This window comes from Myxocyprinus asiaticus, chromosome 49, assembly GCF_019703515.2.
Source record: "Myxocyprinus asiaticus isolate MX2 ecotype Aquarium Trade chromosome 49, UBuf_Myxa_2, whole genome shotgun sequence".
Taxonomy (NCBI): Eukaryota; Metazoa; Chordata; class Actinopteri; order Cypriniformes; family Catostomidae; genus Myxocyprinus; species Myxocyprinus asiaticus.
Window position 1 is genome coordinate 21309962 of NC_059392.1, and position 24957 is coordinate 21334918.

The window sequence follows — 24957 nt, forward strand, 5'->3', positions numbered from 1 at the left end:
CCGCACTTGTGGGGGCGGTCTTGCCAACCTGGGGGGGAAAGCGGAGGGAGACAGGGGGAGTAGGAGGGACAGACAAGAGGAAGGGTCCTCTGGACCATGGGGTGGGGTTTGGGTGGGGCTCCTCCCCATCCTCCGAGGATCCGTGACTGCACAGGACTGAGGGGGATGGGAAGGGGGGGAACATGAGACACGGGGTGGAGAGAGAGAAGAGAGGGGAGAGAAGAAAACACTGCTTCGCTGCCTCCTGCAAATGCCGCCATGTAGTCCTCTGCCAGCTGGACGGCCTCCTCCAGTGATGCTGGGTGGTGGCACTGGACCCACTCGGACATCGCCTCGGGGAAGTTGGGAGATGAACTGCTCCAGTACCACCAGATCGATGACTTCCATGACACCACGGGTTCCCCCCACCAGCAACCATTTCCAGCAGGCATCATGGAACTGCTGCGCAAAAGCAAACGGGTGGCCGTGCTTCCCAAAGCTCAGGGACCGGAAAAGCTGAAGACTCTGCTCCGGGGTCTGACTGACCCATTGCTGGATGGCCTTCTTCAGGTGGCTGTAATGCAGGAGGCTGGCGGCGGGAAGTTGTTTGTGCCGCTAGCTGCACCTCCCCGGAGAGTAAGGGCAACAGGTGGGCCACCCACTGATCGGGAGGCCACCTCCAAACCTCTGCTGTCTTCACGAACAGGTCAAGGAAGGCCTCCGGATCATCGTTTGTCCCCATCTTCATTAGGGCCACCAGTGGGGTAGGCTCCGGGGAGGTCGCAGTGCCAGCCCCCTCCCTGGCAATCAGGCTCCTGCCGGTGATCCGCTTGTGCTTGGAGCAGGAGTTGGAAGCGTTGTTCCTGCTCCAGGTATACCTCCATGAAGGCCTGGTGCTGGATTTGCTGGATGCTGGTAAGGGTCTTGAAGATTTCGCCAGTGGTGAGGACTCCATGATGGCGTTCTCCTCCAAAGCCGGGTTTTCGGCACCACTGTAAAAGGTTCTAAGTTCGTGGGCAATGGAGGAGTCAGGAGACAATGAAGCAGTTTCAAGGTCAGTCCTTTTATTTTCTTTCTTTTTACACACAATCGATGGTAACAAAGGAATAGTAAATAAATGAAAGCACTCTTAAATAATAAACACTCAATAAACACTCTTTCTCTATTCAGGGTGTTGTGCTTTCTGGACACTCTCTTCTCTCTGACGCTCTGGCGTGCCTTTTCAGGTCTCCATCCGCCATCACTATAATGAGAGACAGGTGTTAGAGATAATTACGACCCAGGTGACGAGCCTTACCGCTCTCCCTCTCCCACAGACCGACACATGACCACGCCCCCCCCATGCCACAGTATTATACACATTTGGACATGTGATCAACATATGTTCAAAAAATGCTGAAGTGACTTTTTGACATACTTGAAGTGAAAAAATTAAGACTATAATATACAGTATCTATCTATCTATCTATCTATCTATCTATCTATCTATCTAATCTCTCTCTCTCTCTCTCTCTCTCTCTCTCTCTCTCTCTATACATATATATATATATATATATAGAGAGAGAGAGAGAGAGAGAGAGAAATTTATAAAAAGTTGGAATATGCAATAAACAACAAATGTCCACACATTTACTGTATGTCTGAATCAGTGAATCATATCAGTTGATAATGGCAGAGATAAAATTAGAAATGGTGGTCTACAATATATTGGTGACAAAATATGCTTCTAATATTTTCAGTTTTTTGACAAATTAGTTAAACAAGGAACATATTCCAGAATCAGGCTTCCTCACTTTTTGACCATCAAATTTCTTTTTTTCTTTTCTTTCAGTCATTTATGATTACTGAATATGTTTTTGTTTGTTGATGTGTTTTTTAATCATTCTATAGAGATTTCTAGACAGATTTAATTTCTAATTATGCACTGATGAGCCAAAACATTATGACCACTCACAGGTGAAGCGAATAACATTGATCATCTCCTAACAAGGCCACAGGTCAAGGTCTAGGTAGATTAGATGGTAAGTGAACGATCAGTTCTTGTAGTCAACATGTTGAATGCAGGAGAAAAGGGCAGGAGTAAAGACCTGAGCGAATTTGACAAGGGCCAAATTGTTATGGCCAGATGATTGGGTCAGAGCACCTCTGAAACGGCAAGGCTTGTGGGATGCTCCCGATCTGCAGTGGTGAGTACCTACCGACAGTGGTCCGAGAAGGGACAAAGCACAAATTGGCGACAGGGTGTTGGGCGCCCAAAGCTCATCGATGCGCGAGGGCAACGAAGGCTATCCCATCTGGTCCGAACCGACAGAAGGTCTACTGTGGCACAAGTCACAGAAAATTGAAAGTGATGGCAACAGGATGCACTGTGGGAAGATGACAAGCCTGTGGAGGGAGTGTGATGCTCTAGGCCAGTGGTTCTCAACTGGTTTTGCTTCAGGACCCAGATTTTACATTGGAAATCAAGTGGCGACCCACCATAGTAAAAATGTAACCTGTATTTAATGTATCCTGGGTTGCATTTCCTTTTATGTTGCATAGTTTTGTTCATGCTTTTCAAGTACAAGGACATGCATCAAGTGACATTATTTTCATTGTTGATGTCAACAACAAAAGCGACTAGAAGTTTTCTCTCCCCCTGAAGAGCATATTTACTTATATGAGCCCATTATTATCCCGTTTGTTTCCTAATTTCAAACATAATTCAAACAGAACATACATATTACACAGGAGGAAAGGCTCCTCATTACCATGGTTAGGTCAGTGTAGCTAGTCTTAAATAATAGTAATAATAATAACAAATTATAGTATTTATGAAAAATAAATACCAGCTGAAACACATCTTGAAACTTTAACTACAACTGCCACTGTTGATATAAAATGAGGTCTAGATTCTACCTTTAGATTATTTCATATGAAACTATAACATTTTGTGAAAATATAACAGCTACTTTTACTCATGTAAAACTGTGAAACAATTTTGTAAAGGTGATGATGTATAATGAAAAAAAACCCCAAAACAAAACAAAACAATTAGCACATAGCTCCGCAATATCGAGGGAAGCCCGGTTGTTGCACGCGCGCACCAGAGAGAAGAGCAGATCATGATCACGAGTTGGTTCCATTACACTAGTGCAAAAGTGTAGATGAGAAGCCTTTAGCTGATTGCGAGATTATCATTAAATCTGCCTCAGCAGTCCTAAATAGGCTATCACTTGGGTGGCCGCCAAAATATCTTCAATGGGAGAATCATGGCATTGTTCTTTCCCTGCTGTCCACGACCCAGTCCGAATAGACCTGCAACCCACTTTTGGGTCGCGACCCACCAGTTGAGAAACACTGCTCTAGGCAATGTTCTTCTGGGAAACCCTGGGTCCGGCCATTCATGTGGACATCAATTTGACATGTGCCACCAACCTTAAACATCACTGCAGACCAGGTACACCTCCTCATGGCATTGGTATACCCTGATGGCATTTGCCTCTTTCAGCAGGATAATGCACCCTGCCATACTGCACACATTGTTTGGGAATGGTTTGAGGAACATGATGAAGAGTTCAAGGTGTTGACCTGGCCTCCAAATCTGTGGAATATGCTGGACCAACAAGTCTGATCCACAGTGTCTCCACCTCACAATTTACAGGATTTGAAGGATCTGCTGCTAATATCTTGGTGCCAGAAACCACAGGACACCTTCAGGGGTCTTGTGGAGTCCATGCCTCATCGGGTCGGTGCTGTTTTGTCGACATGCAGAGGACCAACAGCATATTAGGCAGGTGGTCATAATGTTTTGGCTCATAAGTGTATATAATATATCTAATACAGAATATGAATATAAGAGATTTAAATGATTCTACTTATTAGTGTACAAATATGTTGAATGACTTTCAATGGACAGAATATTGCAATGGCTTATGGGCAAGTTTTACTCTGCACAAGCACTTATAAAGTGATGTCCTTACCTACTAAATGTTTTATAGCAAAACTAGAAAAATGTATATTTCACTATGAGAATTTCCATCATTTTTTATATTATACTCGTGTCCATGACATTTCCAGGCCTGAAAATGACACCTGAACCTTTTAAAATGCTTTTAAAGCATATCTAGAATCTACAGTCTCAAGGCAAAGTGAGAGTCAGTCCTCCTGAATTGCAGTTCCCTTTATTAAACCAGCTCTGGAACTAGTGGGGCATGTTGTCACAAAAGGTCAATGTGTCTTCAGCGAACTTAAATGATCTTTTTGAGGAAAATAACAATGGACACGTTTGATAGCTTATTTGAAGATGAGTGGACATGAGTTTCATTTAACTACAGTTTAGATCATGGATTGTACATGCCACTTTTCCGTGTTCGTTGTATTGTTTCTGGAAATACCTTGACTTTTTGCAGACATCATGATTGAATCAAAGTTCTTGCTTGAGGAGTCTGCCACCATCTGGCCATCTCCTGACTGTACCACAGAGGATTGTGTGACAGATAACCACTAGACTTTTCTTGAAGAATCAAGAACATCATTAGCTTTTATAACATTTCTCTATTTTCTCTCAATAACTAAGTTCCCATCCAATTTTAGGTATAAGACAGTACAGTTTCCACACTGACACTCTGGGTGCCACGTGTAGTTCTATCTTGGTGAAAAATAACAAGTGTCAGACTGACGTTTGGTCATAATTACAACAGTATAACCATGCCTGCTTGGCTGATTAAAATCTTTCTCAATCACTAAGACACATTTCATGAAACAATTACCTATATTCCTCAAACTATAAGCACAATCTCAAAACTGCATATCTGTTTGGAAAACCATCAAGCTTCCATGTCAATATCAATCACTTCACTCAAAACCATAAGCTACTCTCTTCCATCAAAATTAAATGTTAGACTGATGACAAGCAAAACCTTGCAAATACACAGACTATTACACTGCTCACAACACAATATTGAGATCAATTCAAAACGCTATTACAAAAACCTCTACAATCAACCAGGGAGAATATTCCAGGTAAATCGGTATGATTTAATGATAGAGTACATCATACTACATAACATATGGTATTGTGGAGCTAAACACCATGAACAATTTTATTTTATTTTATTAGTTTGTAACATTTTTTTTAGTCAAAATTTGATTGAACAAATTTTGCAATCTTTAATATTTTGCAGATTCATTGCAGCCCTAAATATGAAAAACAGGATCTTACCACAGAAACCACAATGTTGTTACTGTGGCTTTTTCATCACACATGAGCTTTGCATGTTGCATGCTGCCTTCTGAGATTATGAAAGAGTATGGTGAAAAGTCTCTGATGGTTTGTCTAACAAATCAGTTGTCAGTGGTATATAGTTTGATATGATACTCATTATCAATGCACTATCAGTGTCCACACTGTAAAGAAGCTGATGGCTCTAATATTGCATTCAAGACCACAGGTAAGACAGTCATCAAATAGTGATGCAAAATAGTATTACAAATAAGTGTTGTTTAATTTATATTAATTAGATATCAAATTCTTATGGTGACTAATACTCAAGAGACTCGGTTATAAAGGTTTGATAGCTTTTATTATTATTATTATTATTATTATTATTATTGATTATTAGTGGTCCTTGGGTAATACAGTAGATAAGAAGTCACTGATCTAGTTCAAACCCTGGAAAGGGTGTCCTGTGAATGGTAAGTTGCTTAAGTCACTTAACATCATTCATGGGGACTATCCTTTGTACTTGTACTTGCTTTGGAGAAAAATCCTTAGCTAAATCAACAAATAACTGATTTAAAGGTCTATTACAGTTTACTGTAAAAAATGAAAACAATTTTTTGTTATTATATTTTTATTAATTTTTTCAGTTGACCTAAAATGTGCTTCATTTGGTTACATATACAGTAACTGGTTAACCTAACCCAGTATATATATATATATATATACACACACACTGGCGGCCAAAAGTTTGGAATTATGTACAGATTTTCGGAAGGAAATTGATACTTTACTTCACCAAAGTGGTATTCAATTGATGACAAAGTAGAGTCAGGACATTACTGATGTAAAAAACAGCACCATCACTATTTGAAAAAAGTCATTTTTGATCAAATCTAGACATCAGCCATCACTCCAACACCTTATCCTTGAGTAATCATGCTAAATTGATAATTTGGTACAAGAAAATCACTTGCATTATATCAAACACAGCTGAAAGCTATTTTGTTTGTTAAATGAAGCTTAACATTGTCTTTGTGTTTGTTTTTGAGTTGCCACAGTATGCAATAGACTTGCATGTTTTAAGGTTAATATATACTGGTGGCTCGTCTCAGTGCGAGTTCGACTTCTCGTTCGGAGCTCCGGATACAATGAGTTAACGAACGCAGCATCGGAGAGCGGGCTCATCCAGTCTGATGCAGAGGCTTCAGCTCAGCTTCCTCCTTCGGGAATGGTCGCCCAGCCTCACGCCGACATGGAAATGACAGACGTGCTTTCCCGGGCCACGCCCCGCCCCCGTTCCTTTCTTCCCGGAAGTGCATGAGGAGCTGACAAGATCATGGAAGGCATCTTTTACTGCCCGGTGCCGGTCTTTCAGCTCCCCTGCTCTCGCTACCCTCGATGGTGGAGCAGCCAGGGGGTATTCGGTGATCCCCCAGGTGGACAAGGCACTTGTGTCCACAGAGCACCACCACCTGGCGTGGGCACCCGAGACTCCCATCTGGGGCCTGTAGGTTTACGTCGTCCCTGATGGCTGGAGCCTATGGTGCCGCTGGACAAGCTGCCTCCACCCTGCCTCCACCCTGCACGCCATGGCTCTCCTGAAAATACACCAAGCCAAGGCGCTAAAAGAACTGCACGAGGGTAGTTCTGACCCAGGATTGATGCAGGAACTGCACTCGGCGACCGACCTCGCTTTTCAGGTGACGAAGGTCATGGCGCGGTCTCTCGGGCGGGCGATGTCCACCCTGGTGGTCCAGGAGCACCACCTTTGGCTCAACTTGGTCGAGATGGGAGACACGGTCAAGGCACCATTCCTTGACGCCCCCAATTCCCAGGCTGGCCTGTTTGGCGACGCCGTCGAGGACTTTGCCCAGCAGTTCTCGGCGGTGAAGAAGAAGATGGAGGTTTTACAACATATGCTGCCCCAGCGCGGCTTAAGACCCCGCACCCTGTCTGCTCGTCATCCTAAATCATCCTAGTAGCACCCTACTGGCCCACCCAGACATGGTTCTCGGATCTCACGCTCCTCCAGACAGCCCCCCCCCCCGGCGAATTCCTCTGAGGAAGGACCTTCTTTCTCAGAAATGGGGCACCATCTGGCACCCATGACCAGACTTCTGGGATCTCCATGTCTGGCCCTTGGACAGGATGCAGAGGACTTAAGTGGCCTACCGCCCACGGTGATAGACACGATCACTCAGGCTAGGGCTCCCTCTATGAGGTGCCTGTATGCCTTGAAGTGGCATCTGTTCACTAAGTGGTGTTCTTCCCGACGGGAAGACCCCCCAGAGATGCGCAGTCGAATCTGTGCCTTCCTTCCTTCAGGAGAGGTTGGAGGGGCGCTGTCCCCCTCCACCTTGAAGATGTATGTAGCCACTATTTCGGCTCATCATAATGCAGTAGATAGTAAGTACTTGGGGAAGCACAACTTGATCATCAAGTTCCTGAGAGGTGCTAGGAAGTTGAACCCCTCTAATCCGTGCCTCGATCCCCCGTGGGACCTGTCTGTAGTCCTTCAGGGTCTATGGGGAGCTCCCTTTGAGCCCTTGGAGTCAGCTGAGCTTAAAGTACTCTCTTTCAAGACTGCCCTCCTGACTGCGCTCACCTCCGTCAAGAGAGTAGGGGACGTGCAAGCATTCTCTGTCAGCGAATCGTGCATGGAGTTCGGTCCGGGTTACTCTCATATGATCCTGAGACCACAATCGGGCTATGTGCCCAAGGTTTCCAAGACCCCTTTCAGGGATCAGGTGGTGAACCTGCAAGCGCTGCCCCAGGAGGAGGCAGACCCAGCTTTGTCATTGCTGTGTCCGGTGAGAGCTTTACACATCTATTTGGATCGCACACAGAGCTTTAGAAGCTCCGAGCAGCTCTTTGTCTGCTTTGGTGGACAGCGGAAAGGAAGCGCTGTCTCCAAACAGAGGATCGCCCACTGGGTCATTGACGCCATCGCTATGGCATATCAAGCTCAGGATATGCCACCCCCTGCGGGGTTATGAGTCCACTCTACCAGGAGTGTTGCGGACTCCTGGGCCTTGACCAGTGGCGCCTCTTTGGCAGACATCTGCAGAGCAGCAGGCTGAGCAACACCCAACACCTTTGCAAGGTTCTACAATCTCCGGGTTGAGTCGGCTTCGTCCTGTGTAGTGGCAGGCACAAGCAGTTAAGTTCTGGGACAGTTCGCCAGGTGTACCACTTGTGCATAGCACCTTTCCCCTCCCTTGAGGGGAAGACGTGCGCTCTTAACTCCCAGTAGTTGATCCCTGGATGACTTCCTCCTTATCCCTGTGGCAGTCGAGTTTGCGGAGAAACTCGCTGCTGGTTCAGTAAGTGCACTGGTAAGGCCCTGTACTGAGGTAGGTGCTCTGCATACAGTGGTTCCCCATAGGTAAATTCATGTGTTTTATCTTCCATAAAATCGTTTCCCTCTTGGTAAACTTTGTCTTCCTTGAGCAGAGGGACCTCTGCTCCGGTTGCCATGCTTGTAGAAACTCCAACCCCCTTGGGTAGGACCTACCATGTGTCTCTCCACATGACATCCAACAAGACTCGGTAAGACCATGTGATGTATGTAGTACCACCCCCCCCCCCTTTTGGGCGGGGTGTGGTCTCCATGGTGTCTTCCCCTTGGGAGTGTCTTCCCCTTGGGAGTGACACCCCCCCCAATGTAGACACTTAGGGCTCCCAGTCAGTTAACAAATTCCACTCTTTTTGGGGAGAAAAGAGAAGGAAAAGAGGCCTCGGCTGGGCCAGCCTGTCCCTATTTGTTGAGCAGTCGACTTGTTCCTGAAGGACTGTTCGACACTCATAAAGAGCATTGGGGGAGGTTACGTGACGGCCTGGTGCACTGGCTACGAGGCACACAGTGATCTGCCTCGCCACTTTACGTAACAGTTCAGCTAGTTGTGGCGTTTTGTATAGGGATCCCTAGTGTCACTACATCGACACAACGTCAAGTGAGTGACAGTTAGGGAACATCATGGTTACTTTCGTAACCTCTGTTCCCTGATCGAGGGAATGAGACGTGTCCCTCTTGCCACAACGCTATCACTGTTTTTGCTGTATTTTGGATCAAATAAATGCAGCCTTGGTGAGCAGAAGAGACTTCTTTTAAAAACATTTAAAAATCTTAACGATCTAAAACTTTTAAATGGTAGTGTAGGTCTAAAGTTTTTAAGTAAAGTCTTTATGTAAAGAAAATGTATAGTCAGATTACTTCTTTTAACTTAAACTTGATTTTTTGAATAAGCTACAAACAATACATTCAATCAAGTCTCCTCACTTTCATTCGCTCTCAGGGGAGGGGTCTTTGTCTCCTCAGGTGTGAATCACATCAATATTCATGATCATCCACGCCTCCTCTCATATGGCCTTTCTAACACTAAAAGTGTCTTACAAAAGTTAAATGACTATATTGTTTTGTATGAATGAGTGATCAGGATGGATTTCACATCATTTTGTAGCAAAAACTCTAGGCTACAAGATCCAGTTCTCAAAAGTCTTGTGAACAAATGTTTAGTATGTGTTATATGGCCTTATTTCAGTGACTTCAAAAACCACGCATAAACATTATTTTCTCAAAAATACAAACATGTACATACATGTTGCTCACATATTATTGTAGCTCAGTTTGTGCTGAATACAGTGTTATCAGACTTTAGCCATTAATATGTTTTTAAGCAACTGAAAAAAGCACAAATGTCAAGGCATGTCAAAACTTCATCAGGGCCCAAAACACCCTCAGACCCCAGAGGGTTAACCCCACTGAGCATTTGTGGGATCAGCTAGACTGTAGGGTGCGTGAGAAGTGCCCGACAAGACAGCCACATCTACGGCAAATGCTACAGGAAGTGTGGGGTGAAATGTCACCTGAGTATCTGGAGCAAAGCTGTCATTGCTGCACGTGGAGGATTTGTTAATGAGTAGTTTAAGAAGTTATGAATTGTTTTTTTATATATATATATATATATATATATATATATTTTTTTTATTATTGTAATAGTAATTTTTCACGTTATTAATGTCCTGACAATACATTGTGATCAGTTGAATGCCACTTTGGTTAATAAAAGTACTAATTTCTTTCCATAAGAACTGTACATTATTCTAACATTTTGGCTGCCAGTATATATAATCAATCTGAATACATTATTTTACATATATTCATAGTTTGTATGTTGCAGTGATTTTTAAAAATCATTATTACAGGTTGCTGGATTCTCTGCCAGTTTTCCGCAGTTCCAGCTTATTATCTACTGTTTCATCATGCAGTGTAAGATTGAAATAGAATTTCTTTACCAATAAAATGTGAGTGTACACAGTCTCTCAGTTCTTTATGTAATTTCAAAATTCATATACTGTACAAGCTTTCAGTAGGCTAAAACAAAACACTTCAGTTGCCATAATCTTTGTAGGTAACACTTTATAATAACTCTTATTAATAAGTCATTAACAAACATTATATAATGCTTAAGAGATCAGTAGGCTGTGTACATTAAAAAAATAAAAAATACAGTGGAGTTCAAAAGTCTAACACCAATTTTTATTTATTTTTTATTTATTTAATCCTGGAAAAGAAACATAATGTTTTAGGATTTTGAGAAATGTAAAACAAAGAGACGTTATGTCGTTAAATGAAGAAAAAATATTTAAGATTTTTTCCCTTTCTCTAGATCGCTAATCAAATGTAAGCATAATTGTTACACTGACCATGTGAAATCCTTTGTACAAAAAAGGTCAGATCTACTTGCTTCCACTGATGCACACAAGATGCTCTTTTGAACATTCTCAAAACATCCTGGAAAATATGGATCATCAGGTTTTGCACAAACTTGTGTATCTAATGCCAGATTGAGCACATACTTTCATTAAAGCATAAGAGAGAGAGACACACACACACACACACACACACACACACACACACAAAACTAGTTCTGAAGTTCATATTCTTTTTTCATTAATATATTAAATTATAAAAATTAAAAATAGAACATTTTCACTATAGCGGTGTCAGACCTTGGGACCCCACTGTATATGAAAATATAAACTTGAATCTGAAATTTCATGCTCAGTCAACTAATCTTGGCCTAGATTTGTTATTTGTGTGACCCACTCTAAATATTTTATGTGATGTTTTATTTTATGATTATAGCTCTATTAATACAATCTTCAGAGACAATTAACTGCTCCGAACCCACTACAGACGCTCTCTTAAGCTCCCTGAGAGCGAGTATCTTGGGGAAAACGGAAGTGAGGCCAGTTTTAAACCTGAAAACTCCTACTAACATCAGTGTGAGCTTCACTCTGTATGGGATTTTAGATGTGGTAAGTACTTTGACTTAGGCAACACTGAAAAACCTATGAATACCTTTATATTATATAACACAATATAAAACCATTTGGCATTCATTTTAAAGAAACAAAGCACATGTTTGTTATAGACATTTTTAGGGCCACTGTAATAATCTGTGTTGATCACATTAGTTTGGCAATGATGAATAAAACACTGAAAGGCAGAGAAAATTACCCAGGCTGAGGTGTTGCTCAACGTTATGTAAATAATATGGGTGAGGAAAAGGGAGAAGATTGGGTATTGTTTTTGCCTGGTCAGTCTGATGCCCAAGGAAAGGACATGTAGGTGCAAGAGTCTGTATGGTCAGATGTGCCTTTGTCACGTCTATATAAAGTAGGGATGTACCCAAAGCCGAATACCTTATTCGGAAAGGCATGAATAATGACTTCAAAACGAATAACAGATTCATCCGAATAATATAAAAAAAATATTTGTATGACTTATTATCAAAAAACCACAAGGATAAAGCGACATTTAAACAAACTTATCCAAAATGACAATGAATTTTTGAATCTGTGCAGCCAGTTTTTTTAAAGTGTAAACCTTATGAATGAAAATGCACACGGTGTGATTTCAGATTGGATGTGCGTGGTCTTGACTCCGTTTGCACTCTTTGCACTTAATTGTGTGCGTCTGGAGCTCTTCAAGTGTACCATTAACTAAGATATGACATCATCTACACTTTCCACTTCTTGAAATGTCTATGTTATGATTCACATGTGATATATATATATACATACATACACACACACATATACATACACATATACACATACATACACACATACATATATACACATATATACACACACACACACAGACACATACATACATACATACACACATACACATACATAGTGCAAATCTAAATACAAATCTGTTATATACAGTGCAAGGGAATGTAATGGCAGAAGAGGTGGTATGTGTTGGATAAGTATAAAAAAGATTAGACTGTGAATTGCACATAATTATTGTTCAATGGGGCAGTTTTAACTGTTCATGAGATGGATGGCCTGAGTGAAAAAACTGTTCCTGTACCTGACAGTTCTGGTGCTCAGAGCTCTGAAGCGTCGGCCAGAAGGCAACAGTTCAAAAAGGTAGTGGGCAGGGTGAGTGGGGTCTAGAGTGATTTTTCCAGCCTTTTTCCTCACTCTGGAAGTGTATAGTACTTGAAGGGAGGGCAGGGGGCAACCAATACTCCTCTCAGCAGTCCAAACTGTCCTTTGTAGTCTTCTGATATCCAATTTCGTAGCTGAACTAAACCATACAGTTACTAAAGTGTAGAGGACAGACTCAGTGACTGCTGAGTAGAACTGAATCAGCAGCACCTGTGGTATATTGAACTTCCTCAGCTGGCGAAAGAAGTACAACCTCTGCTGGGCCTTTTTCACAGTGAAGTCAGTGTGGGTCTCCCACTTCAGGTCCTGTGAGATGGTAGTGCCCTGGAACCTGAATGACTCCACTGCTGCCACAGTGCTGTTTAGAATGGTGAGTGGGGTCAGTGTTGTGGTGCTCCTCCTGAAGTCCACAATCATCTCCACCGTTTTGAGTGTGTTCAGCTCCAGGTTTTTTTGACTGCACCAGACAGCCAGCTGTTTAACCTCCCTTCTGTATGCAGACTCATCGTCATCTCGGATGAGGCCGATGACAGTGGTGTCATCTGCAAACTTCAGGAGCTTGACAGAGGGGTCCTTGGCGATGCAGTCATTGGTGTAGAAGGAGAAGACTAGTGGGGAGAGCACACATCCCTGGGGGGCACCAGTACTGATTGTACAGGTGCTGGAAGTGAATTTACCCTGTCTCACAAACTGCTGCCTGTCCGTCAGAAAGCTGGTAATCCACTGACAGATAGATGTGGGAACAGAGTGTTGGTGTAATTTAGTCTGGAGTATAGCTGGGATGATGGTGATAAAAGCTGAACTGAAGTCCACAAAAAGGATCCTTGCATATGTCCCTGGTCTGTCCAGATGTTGCAGGATATGATGCAATCCCATGTTGACTGCATCCTCCACAGACCTGTTTGCTCAATAAGCAAATTGAAAGGGATCTAGAAAGGGTCCAGTGATGTCCTTCAGGTGGGCCATCACCATTCTCTCAAATGATTTCATGAACACAGACGTCAGGGCGACAGGTCTGTAGTCATTAAGTCCTGTGATTTTTGGTTTCTTTGGGACAGGAATGATGATTGGGCATTTGAAGCAGCATGGGACTTCACACTGCTCCAGTGATCTATTGAAGATCAGTGTGAAGATGGGGGACAGCTGGTTAGCACAGGATCTAAGACACACGGGTGAAACGCCATCTGGGCCCTGTGCTTTCCTTGTCTTTTGTTTTCAGAAGACATTGCACACACTTCCTGTTCACAGATCTTAAATGCAGGTTGAGTAGCAGGAGGGGGTTGCAGGAGGTGTTGGTGTTTGTGTGAAGTGAAGGTCAGAGCGGGTGTGGGGTATGAGATTGGTAGAACACATTCAGGTCATCAGCCAGTTGTTGGTCCACCACAAGGTTGGGGGTAGGAGTCCTGTAATTCGTAAGTTGTTTTATGCCACTCCACACTGATGCAGGATTGTTAGCTGAAAACTTGTTTTCAGCTTCTCAGAGTATCTTTTTTTAGCCACTCTGGTCTCATTACTCAGTGTGTTCCTGGCCTGATTGTACAAGACTTTATCCCCACCACTATACGCATCCTCTTTGGTTCTGCTGTGAACCATGGTTTGTCCTTGTTGAATGTTAAATAAGTCCTAGTAGGAATGCATATATCCTCAAAGAAACGGATATATGATGTCACAATATCTGTGAGCTCGTCCAGGTCGGTGGCTGCAGCCTCAAAAACACTCCAATCAGTGCAGTCAAAGCAGGCTTGTAGTTCCAGCTCTGCTTCATTGGTGGGGATGGACCAGGCTTAGCAGATTTTAGTTTCTGTCTGTAGGTTGGAAGAAGATGAACCAGACATTGATCAGACAGTCCCAAAGCTGCTCTAGGGACAGAGCGATATGCATCCTTTATTGTTGTGTAGCAGTGATCCAGTATATTTCTGTCTCTGGTTGGGCATGTAATGTGCTGTTTGTATTTGGGCAGTTCATGTGTGAGGTTCGCTTTGTTAAAATTCCCAAGAATAATAATAACTGAGTCCGGGTGTTGTTGTTCCGTGTCTGTGATCTGATCAGCCAGTAGTTGCAGCATTGCATTCACACACGTGTTTGGCGCGATATAAACACTCGCCAGAATAAACGAGGAAAACTCTCGCGGCAAGTAGAAGGGCTTACAGATAATAAAGAGTGCTTCCAAATTAGGACAGCACATCTTCTTTAATGTTGTTACATCTGTACACCAACATTCATTGATGTAAAAGCATGTTCCACTGCCTCTTGATTTCCCCGTTAAATCTGCGATGCGATCTGCTCTGAACAGCTGAAAGCCCGGCAGATGAAATGCGCTGTCTGGAATGGCTTCACTCAGCCAGGTTTCTGTGAAGCACAAGGCAGCAGAGGTTGAAAAGTCCTTGTTTGTACGGGTGAGGAGATGTAGTTCATCCATTTTATTAGAAAGAGAGTGGAGATTTGCTAGATGAATGCTCGGAAATGGTTATCAGAGCTTGACCAGCACACCTGCTCATTTCCTCACCAGCAAAGCTGCGCCTCCGACTAAAATGTCCAGCAAAGCGTCCGAATATTCAAAAACCAGGGAAAGATTTTCTGGTATATGCTGCCGAATGTTCAGCAGTTCGTCCCTGGTAAAACTGATTGGAAAAAGATTACTAAACACAGGACAAACAAACAAAAACAACAGAAGAATAGGAGTGCTCCACACCGAGGCGGCCATCCGCATCGCCATCATAATGGTGTCCTATTGGTGTCCTATTGTGTCCTAAATTCCTGATAGACTTATTGGAATTTCACTTGTTTGTAGGCTATATTGATTTTATTTTAAATCCTTTTAATGTTTGAATTTGTATTTATTATTCACTGCAAAAACTGTGTGCTTGACATTTCACATTTTGCTTGACACATCTTGCCTCCAGAATAATGTTGTTATACATGCACAGACAAATGAAAATTCTGTTTCATGCAGATATTAATATCTGAAATACCAGGAGAAACCACAACATATTTCACAGTTAATGTAGCCTACAAATTCAGCTTCATCTGGTAAGAAAAAAATTAAATAATAATAATATATTTAAAATAATAATTGTATAATAATAATAATATAATAATAATTATTATTATGCCATTATTATGAAAAGGCATATACAAGGCATATTTTATTAACAGAAACTATAAATGTAAGAGTAATACTTAAAAATGGGCGTTTTATTTAGTTTGGATGCACTTCCGGTTTATGCCCCGCCCACTCCCGGTTCTATCCGAATATACGAGACAAATACAGATAATTTTGTCATATGAACAGATACAGATACAAATACAAATAATGACTCCTATGCTGCACACCCCTAATATAAAGACTATAAATAATGACATTTTTGAATTATTATTTATAAAACAATGAACTAAAAAAAGTATATACCTTAAAGTTTACGAGAAGTGCCATAAAATACCACTTTCTGGTATGCTAAGGGGCCTTTATTGAAAAAAGCAGGGCTGAAAAATAGGAAAAAAAGTTAAGCGATGATTGTTGGTATTGTGTCGGTGGGAGTTCTGGAGTGGTGATTCCATGGTGGGGTGTTGTGAAGCGTGGTTCTGAATCGAGGCGACATAAATCCAGGCTGCATTTCAATAGCTTCCTGAAAGGAGAAAAGACACCACAATAATGAAGCAGTATGGAGTCGTTACTCACCCTTCTGCCTCAGAGATGGCATTTATATCTCCCCATCTTCAGTGAGTAGATTGGATGCAAGTGAGTCTGATTTTGCTCTGGTTCAGGCATTGGTGATTGTTGTTTCCAAGAGTGACTGGTTCTCACGTAGGTGGCTTACCAGATTCGGTCAACCACTGGACTTTCTCCACATGCACCTTCATGGTCAGGTCTTTAAATTAAGAAATAAGGAATGAAGCACCAGTAGTATCCAGCTAACCCAAGGAAAGCATGTACCTGTGTCTTCATGGTGGCCAGGGAAATTACCTTACTGCACTGATCTTGTTCTGTTGGAGCTTCACCAATTCCCTGCCAATTCGGAACTGTGCCTCGGTACTTTGGTACTTTCCTTGGGGGAGTCCAGCCCTTCAGAGATCAGACAGCACCCTCCATGCTTCGTATGGATGACAACATTGCCTAGGTAAGCAACAGCTGGTCGGGGGAGAAGCTGATGGAAAGTCCCAGTAATCCTTAGAGAGTGGTGCCTGTCAGTAGCCTTTTGTAAGGTCGAGGGTAGAGATGAGCAGAACTGAGGCATTGGATATCCATCAAAGGCTGACACCTCATTCAGCTTCCTTAAGTCATTGCAAAAGTGGAGAGTACCATCTTTCTTTGGAAGTATCACGATCTGACAATGGGTTTCGGGACTACATGTTGTACATCCACTGGACTTCCTCCTCTGTAGCCTGCCAATGAACCTCTGTAACCTAGTAGGGAATTTGTTTACAAAGACTCCAGAAGAGATGTGAATGTTATGGTGGATGATATTTGTCTGGCCTGGGGTCTCCAAGAAGATGTGTGAGAACTGCTGTACCAGGGCCTCCAAACTGTTTCTCTGGTCAGGGGATAGGTGTTCTCCCAGATCAACCACAGGTATTTCATTCATTGCCATGGCAGTGAGCTGGACTAGGGTTCCACCCAGTGTTTGAAGAGGTTGATGTGATAGATCTGTTCCGCTCTCCTCCATCCAGACTGGCAGACTTGGTAGGTCATGGGTAGCACCCTCTCTACCACAGTGTAGGGGCTCTGCCAAAGGCAAGAAATGTTTAAGTGGCAGCTTACACAAGTTACTATCAGCCAAGAGATGAAGTAAGGGCCCTGGATGGTCAGGATCTCCTTCATAACCCAAGCCAGCTGAACAGGAGGAAGAGTCCCTTGCCTATATTGGGAGGTGGCTTTACATAATGAAATCACTTCAGGATACCGGGTGGCATAATCTACAATGACGAGGATGTGCTTGTGACCCCGGACTGACTTAGGCAGCAGTCCCACCAGGTCCATCCCAATGCTGCACCGTGGTGGAGAGCAGCTGGTTAAAACCTGGAAAATCCTCCCCCAGCAGCAGATCCTTCAACTCTCCCACATACACTGTCCAGGTCACAGGTCTTGATGAGATGGTTAACAAGCAGCTGGAACATAACGGGTGTTACTCTGCTCACAAGTGCTGGTGAGGAGGGATTTCCTAGGCTTCTGGTTCCCCAACATCTGTGGCTATCCCAGCCTGACGGAGCTTCCCAAATCCAGAAGGGCCCTAATGCAACATTCGTCCAAGTTAACTTACCTCTCTGGGAACCAATCAGGCCCCAACCAGTCATGAGCCTCAGGTGGATTTAGGTCAGTCAGCATGAGTTACTCGTGCCACTCCGACAGCAGCTGGACAGCTCTCTAGTTTAAAGATGCCCTCCATACATCTTCCCACTGGCACCATTCTGGGAAATGCTGCAACCTTCTATCTAGTCTCCTGTGCCATCTCTACCAGTTCAACGGCCTTCACAAATTCCCCTAAGGTTCCAGCGTTCTTTATCCCCACTGCTGAACACTAGGGCAGTGGCAGAGCACATAGATTTATATCTACCACAACTCACTTTACCACATAGACAAGGTCAATCTGACCTGACAGCAGCCAGAGATAGCGAGTCTAAAAAACTGGGCTGCCTCATGGAACATCTGTTCTGCACATACTGACGAAAGCCCCACCTGTGCTAATAAAAAATTTTCAGGGCTACATAGTCATTCACCGCTGCGCTTCTCCCAAAAATAGAGTACAATAATGCAAGCCCACTCCCAGCCCTCACTGTCGGCAATCACCTTAACTGTGTGAAGGTACACCTCCACACCATTCTGTTCAGTAAGCTTTGTAAGCAGTTGGTGGGCTGTCACACGTTTATTGGGGAAGGTTGGTGGGCTGTCACACAGTTATTGGGGAAGAGAGCTCGCACAGCGGATTTCATACACAAACACAAAACTTGCACTCATTTAATTCCTGACATATGAAACGTTTATGCACAGCGAGCTGCTGGCGAAGGGAGATCACTGATAAATTATTTCCTCCATTTGGGGAGAGAGGGCTGGATCTGGTTTTGGATCTGGATCTGCATGATCCATATTACGGAACGTCTGTGCCGGTATCAGGGCTTCATCTTTGTGTTCCATATTTCATGGAACTCTCTTTGTGCTCCAGGAGATCATTATTCCTCAGTGCATCATGTTCAAGGCTGTTGAAATGGAATTCGGCTCCCTCCCAATGCACCCCAGCAAAACACAGACATTTCATCTGGCCTCACGGAAGATGTCCACATTCTCCACCAGTGTAGTGGTGCGAATGAGGCACATACAAAGGATGCAGTTAAAAATGACCCTGAATGTGTCTTTTTGAATAAAACAGGGGTGAAGGGATGATCGTTTGTGTCGTGTTCCGTGCCATGGAGAGGTGTGATTCCGTGGGTGGGTGTCTTGAAGCATGGTTTCAATTGTTTAACTGATTTGTAAATGGGATTTTAAAATTATATTATTATATACATAATGTGACATCAGCAGCTACAGTTTTATTTAGGGCTAGACATTAAAATTGTCCCCATACTTTAAACATGCAAAAGGAGCTTGGTCACATTGTGCATTATTATTGTTTTCTCTTTCAGGATGAGAAAGCACAAGTATTCAACACTTTCATCTGGGTGTATTTGGTAAGTCCTTCTGCAACTCACCTTAGGCCTCTTTTAACAACTGTGTCTTTATTAACTTTTTTAATGAGTTTTCTTTAGTGCAGTCAAGATTACTGTGAATAATTGCTGCGTCACAAGAGGCACCCAACAGAATTGCAAAAATAATAACCGTTTTAATAAAAGTTACTCCCCAGTCTTCTATTGTTCAGACAAATGGATAGTCCTGCCCCAAACTTATGCCATTGATTGAGTCAATGATTTTATGTCAGGTCCAGCTGGGTCTCTCAAACAAACAGATTGCAATCCTGTTTGGTGCTGCAAGTGGTGTAGAAATTAGACACTTCACCTTTAATAATGGTACTTTGTGTTTTGTAGTTTTGGAAGATTGAAGGTTTGAGCTGGGATCCTAATGAATGTGGAACAGACAGAATTTCACTGCCAAGAAAAAAGCTGTGGATGCCTGATATTGTCATTAATGAATTGTATGTTCAAAAGTATCAGACTGTATTTTTATTTTGAGTAAACATAATGTGAACACACTGTGAATCATGTAGTGATAATCACACAGCCACCCAACTATGTAGCAGATCTCACACATGACACCAAAATATGTGGTAATTTTTGAAAACACACCACATAAAGTGTACATGTGTGTGTTTATGAATGTCAGATGGCCCCTCCCTCCCTTTACCTCAGGGCGCCAGCTAAGTAATTTTACTTTAACAGTATGATTGAGTTGGTAATCTGAATAATCTGAAGGACCTTGTGAAATTCTGCTTAAACTTTAGAGCCTCTTACTCTATTATCAACACAAGGAAGGAAGAGTTATAATAAATTAATTTACAAATAGATAAACAAGAATAACTAACAACTAAAAAATGGTACTAATATGCTAAAGGATATTATGAATGAATAAGAAATAAAGTGAACAGGATGGAAAGATGCAAGTGGTTGAGTTGGATGTAACTATGGCGGAGTATTCTCACTGAGCACTTTATTAGGAACACTATGGTCCTACTAAGTGCCCAACATAGTCTTCTGCTGTTGTAGCCCATCTGCCTCAAGGTTCGATATGTTGTGCATTCTGAGATGCTTTTCTGCTCACTACAATTGTACAGAGTGTTTACCTAAGTTACCGTAGCCTTTCTATTAGTTTGAACCAGTTTGGCCATTCTCTGTTGACCACTTTCATCATCAAGGCGTTTTCATCAGTAGAACAATAGATGTTTTTTTGTCTTTTTTTGTTTTTTTGGGACCATTTTGAGTAAAGTCTAGAGACTGTTGTGCATGAAAATTCCAGGAGATCAGCAGTTACAAAAAATACTCAAACCAGCCCGCCTAGCACCAACAATCACACAGTCAAAATCACTGAGATAAATTTTTTCCCCTATTTTGATGGTTAATATGAATATTAACTGAAGCTCCTGACCTGTATCTGCTGATTTTATGCATTGCACTGCTGCCACACGATTGGCTGATTAGATAATTGTATGAATAAGAAGATCTACATGTGTTCCTTAAAAGTGCTCAGTGAGTGTATGTCTATTGTTATCTTATGGAAATGTTTCTCTATTAACTAATAAGGTGAAGACCTTATCTCTATTAAAAATAACTTCAGATGATTTTTTTACTTTAGAAAGATTATTTGCTATACATTTGACACACAGGTTATGCAATCTAAAGAACTTTAGAAAATCATACACTGGTAGTATACACTAAAGCCAAGGTCTCTGGAAAGGTTTGGATAGTGATATTTATGTTCTGCTCGATCGAGTGATGAGCTCAGGGATGGCGATGTCTTCCACTGGTTTGCTGGGGTGCATTGCAGTTGGGAGAGAGCTGAATTCCGTTTCAACAGCCTTGAACATGATGCACTGAGGAATAATGAGAGTACCAGCAATCTGGAACACAAAGATAAAGCCCTGATACCAGCACAGACGTTCCTTAATATGGATCATGCAGATGAAGGAAACATGAAGAGAAGGTTTGCTCACAAGAGCTCAACCATGTCGTTGGTGTTTCTGTAGATGTCTCCCTGGAATGGGTACTCTGAACTTGGTATTGCTTTTGTCTCTTGTAGTGAGACTTGCTACTTGGTCGATCTTTTACTGTCTCACTGGACGGGAGACACTGAACCTTGGATGTTTCTGTTAGTGTCTCTCTCTTTCTTCTAGACTGGAGATGAAGATATTTGTTGTATCTGTTTCTGTCTCCTACCTCATGGCCAGAGACTTGGGTGATCTGTGTGGGCGCTGAGCTAGAGACAGACACAGTGGGTGTGGTGTCAAGCCTCAGAGAGGCGTTTATTGGAAATATTAGTAAACAGAAAATTTTAAAAATAGGGACAATAAAGTGTCCAGGGAGAATGGTTTCAAAATAAAGGGGAATCTGGCATCCCTGCGGTGAAAGGGGGCATTGTGTAACAATGGGGAGTGTCCACAGGAGGATCCTGGATGTGAGCGAGGTCTGGCATCCGCACTCGCTCCCTTCCGTGGTCCGTGGCGCGAGGGGCGGTGGCTTCCTAGCGGCCTGCCTTCTCTGGGCCATGCGAGTGTGAGAGGAAGGGCAGCCCAACATCCATGCCCGTCGGCTGCGATGCAGGCTCCAATCCCCTGGCGTCGCATCTAATCCTCGCCAGAGGTCCAGGTCCAGCGTGCGTCTAATTCGGTCAGTACCCTCCCCGCTTTGCTCCTGGATCTGTGAGGCAACCAGTGTGTACACACAAGGACCTAGAAGCTGGCTCCCCGAGGAAAGGTGCGATCTGCTTTTTTATGGCAGCGTTGATGAGGCTTTATTCACATCAGGTGTGCCTTATTGTCAGTTGCCTAAACAAGGCTCATAAAGTTGCACCTTTTCTTGTCTCTAGCCCACTCCCATTGTGAGCTTGGCTGAAGGATGGGCCTAAGAGGAGGGGCGATAATGATGAGAGGGAGGGGCGGGTCATTCTGCCGTGTTCGTTACTCACTCACAAGGTAGTACCACACGGTGTGCCCCAAACTTCCTTCTCTGTGTGGAATTAATTTGCATAGTCTGAAGTTCACAGTAAGAACAGTGTCTTTAAGGTTTTACCTATGCATTGTTCACTTACCAAACCACTTCCAAAATACTCTTGGCATTGTGCTGAATGCAAAGATTCCAAATATAATGCTGAAAGGTTGAACTTTCAGCCATCCATTCATGAAATGGTTAGTAGGTCAACTTCTGCTAATTATTGTGTTAATCAAACAACTGCAATTAACCTAAACAGTTATGTGAACAAACATGGAGTGGATGTTTTGCAGTTGATGTCTATTTTAAGGATTCCAAGCATATGTAAGGATTCATTTGTCTTTCATGGTGGCCTCTCTTTGTGTCACCAACTGCTGCCACATGGGCAGTTAATAAACATGCTGCATCTGAAGGTCCTAAATAATTTGTATGGTCATCTTAGCTTAGGATGGGAGCCAATATTTGCCAAAGAATTTGGTGCTAAGAAATGGGTGGACCAATGAGAAGTCCCTTCCAACGTGGAGGTGGATCAGGGGCTTTTCTTCCTACCCCATAAAAGGTGTCTGGCAGTTGTCTGAGCAGCTTTATCTGATGGCTGCTTTAAAAAAAAATGTGTTGGTCCATCACAATCTAATCAAATTGTATCAACTTTTCTTCACCGTGACAGTTAGAGAGGAGCCCTGCCATAATCTGAGGCCCCTAGAATGCCATCTTTTTTTATTTTTCACCAAAATCATTTATCTTAATTATAAAATATTTTTAGACAGACACTTAAACTTGAATAATTTTACATATGTACAACTTCAGATACGTACAAATCTTTATGAACCATCTGACGACTGGTTGGAAAAGAAATTGCCTGAACTGTTGAACGAGATTGATATTATACATTTTAGTGTCTATCCAAATGTATGCAAAGAAATGTGTGCTAGAACCACACTTTATGGAAATATCTATGAATACTAAATCACATTGCACTGTTCTAACTTCTTTACATTCTGTGAATGAATGAACTGACTTTTAATTGGAGCTTTTGAAGCTTTAATTATCACGATGGATAATAGGAGGCATGCTTTGTAACATTGGTCTCTGTTTACTTTGAAGCATGGATGAAAATAGAGCCCCGGACACATACTACCTGTATGCCTATTTTAATGGCCAGGTGATGGATGATATTCCATTTCATGTGATCAGTTCTTGTAATCTGGACATCTACACATTTCCATTCGATGTTCAAAACTGCACTTTCACTTTCAATTCGTACCAGCACACTGGTAAGTAAACTTGACTGAAAGTGATTTTTTTTATTTTTATTTACTACTACCACCTTTGTAGAACCATTATTTCTCGTTTGTTTTTTGTTTTTCATCTCTATAGTGAGGGATATTCAATTGTTCTTTCAAGAACCAGTGAAGGACATACTCAAAACATCTCTAGATATAATGAAAACTAAAGGAGAATGGGAGCTAGTCGACATGCTTGCTGAAAAACCTGAGATACCTCTTCATGCTTTGAATAACTCAATGGATACCCTTATTTACTATGTATTACCATTCTACCACTATTCATATTTAATTTGAATGACTTGAGTATTTTTTAGTTGTTAAATAAAAAATACATATATATTAAATTAATTTGAATTCAAATGGAATTGGGTTCTATTGATTTTGTCGTGCATTAGATCATCATCAGGCGTCGGGCCACTCTGTACATTGTGAATCTCCTGATTCCCAGCTGCTTCCTCATTAGTGTAGATCTGTTCAGCTTTCTTCTGCCACCTCAGAATGTGGATCGTTCTGCCTTCAAGATGACCCTCATCCTGGGATACACTGTGTTCCTGCTACTAATGAATGATCTGCTGCCAGCCACAGGAAACACCTTACCTCTCATAAGTCTGTATAAACACCTTATCTGTATCTTTTAAGCACTTGTTTCATTGTCTCCTTTTGTTTTTTAAAGAAATAGTTCACCTAAAAATATACATTTTGTCATTACTTATGCTCATGTTGTTCCAAACCCATACGCTTTTTTTTCTGATCATTTAACATCACCAATTCACTTTCTACGTGATCTTTCTCTTATATTCCATCTTTTTGCAGATGTGTTTTTCTCTCTCTGTCTGGCACTGATGGTGGCGAGTCTACTGGAGACAGTTGTCATCACTAATATTCTCTGTGGCTCCAGTCACTATCCGCCATTACCTCAGTGGGTCAAGGTTCTTTTCCTCAACTATCTCGCCAGAATTGTTTGTTTAATCAAGAAACACGGTGACCAAAACTGTGAAGGTGAGTCTCAAGACTATGGTGCTGTTCAGCCGTGACGTCAATTTGTAGGCGAACTCGGAAGTCAAATTCACCATGAGTTCCCTCTGGATTTTCCTATGGGTTTTTATAATGGGGTTTTTGAACTTATGAGTTAAATAAGGTCTGTGGTAAACATTACTTGAGGATATGTGGACGTTTTGTTCTACAGCATAAATTAAACACAGTCATACCTCAAACGTGAATTTTGAAGCCGCCGTGCATTTGTAATGAGGCAGGTGAGGATTAAAGATCTAAATGCAGCTTTTAATCAAACAAAAAGGTAAACAAAGTAACTCAGAATATAAAGAAACAAACACAGGGAACAAGGCACAGAACATCACAGAACACATGCAAAGACTGACAAAGAAACCAGAGGAA

At 42.3% G+C, this 24957-nt stretch overlaps 1 protein-coding gene across 1 annotated transcript; it reads left to right on the forward strand.

Annotated features, from left to right (window-relative positions):
* The first annotated feature begins 432 nt into the window (after positions 1 to 432).
* LOC127438092 (5-hydroxytryptamine receptor 3C-like) lies at positions 433 to 24596 on the forward strand. The gene is made up of 10 exons (XM_051693366.1): positions 433 to 743; positions 5360 to 5411; positions 10388 to 10451; positions 11331 to 11503; positions 19265 to 19309; positions 19664 to 19770; positions 23381 to 23554; positions 23658 to 23820; positions 23958 to 24168; positions 24376 to 24596. The coding sequence occupies exons 1-10, from the start codon at positions 433 to 435 to the stop codon at positions 24594 to 24596; spliced, it is 1521 nt and encodes a 506-aa protein (XP_051549326.1).
* The last annotated feature ends 361 nt before the right edge of the window (positions 24597 to 24957 follow it).

Excerpts from the sequence above, each read along its gene's own strand:
- LOC127438092 (XM_051693366.1), top strand. The coding sequence starts at position 433 with ATGGAACTGCTGCGCAAAAGCAAACGGGTGGCCGTGCTTCCCAAAGCT. Across the intron at positions 11,504-19,264 it reads TGTATGGGATTTTAGATGTG|GATGAGAAAGCACAAGTATT; the intron begins GTAAGTACTTTG and ends TTTCTCTTTCAG. Across the intron at positions 23,821-23,957 it reads TGGATACCCTTATTTACTAT|ATCATCATCAGGCGTCGGGC; the intron begins GTATTACCATTC and ends GTCGTGCATTAG.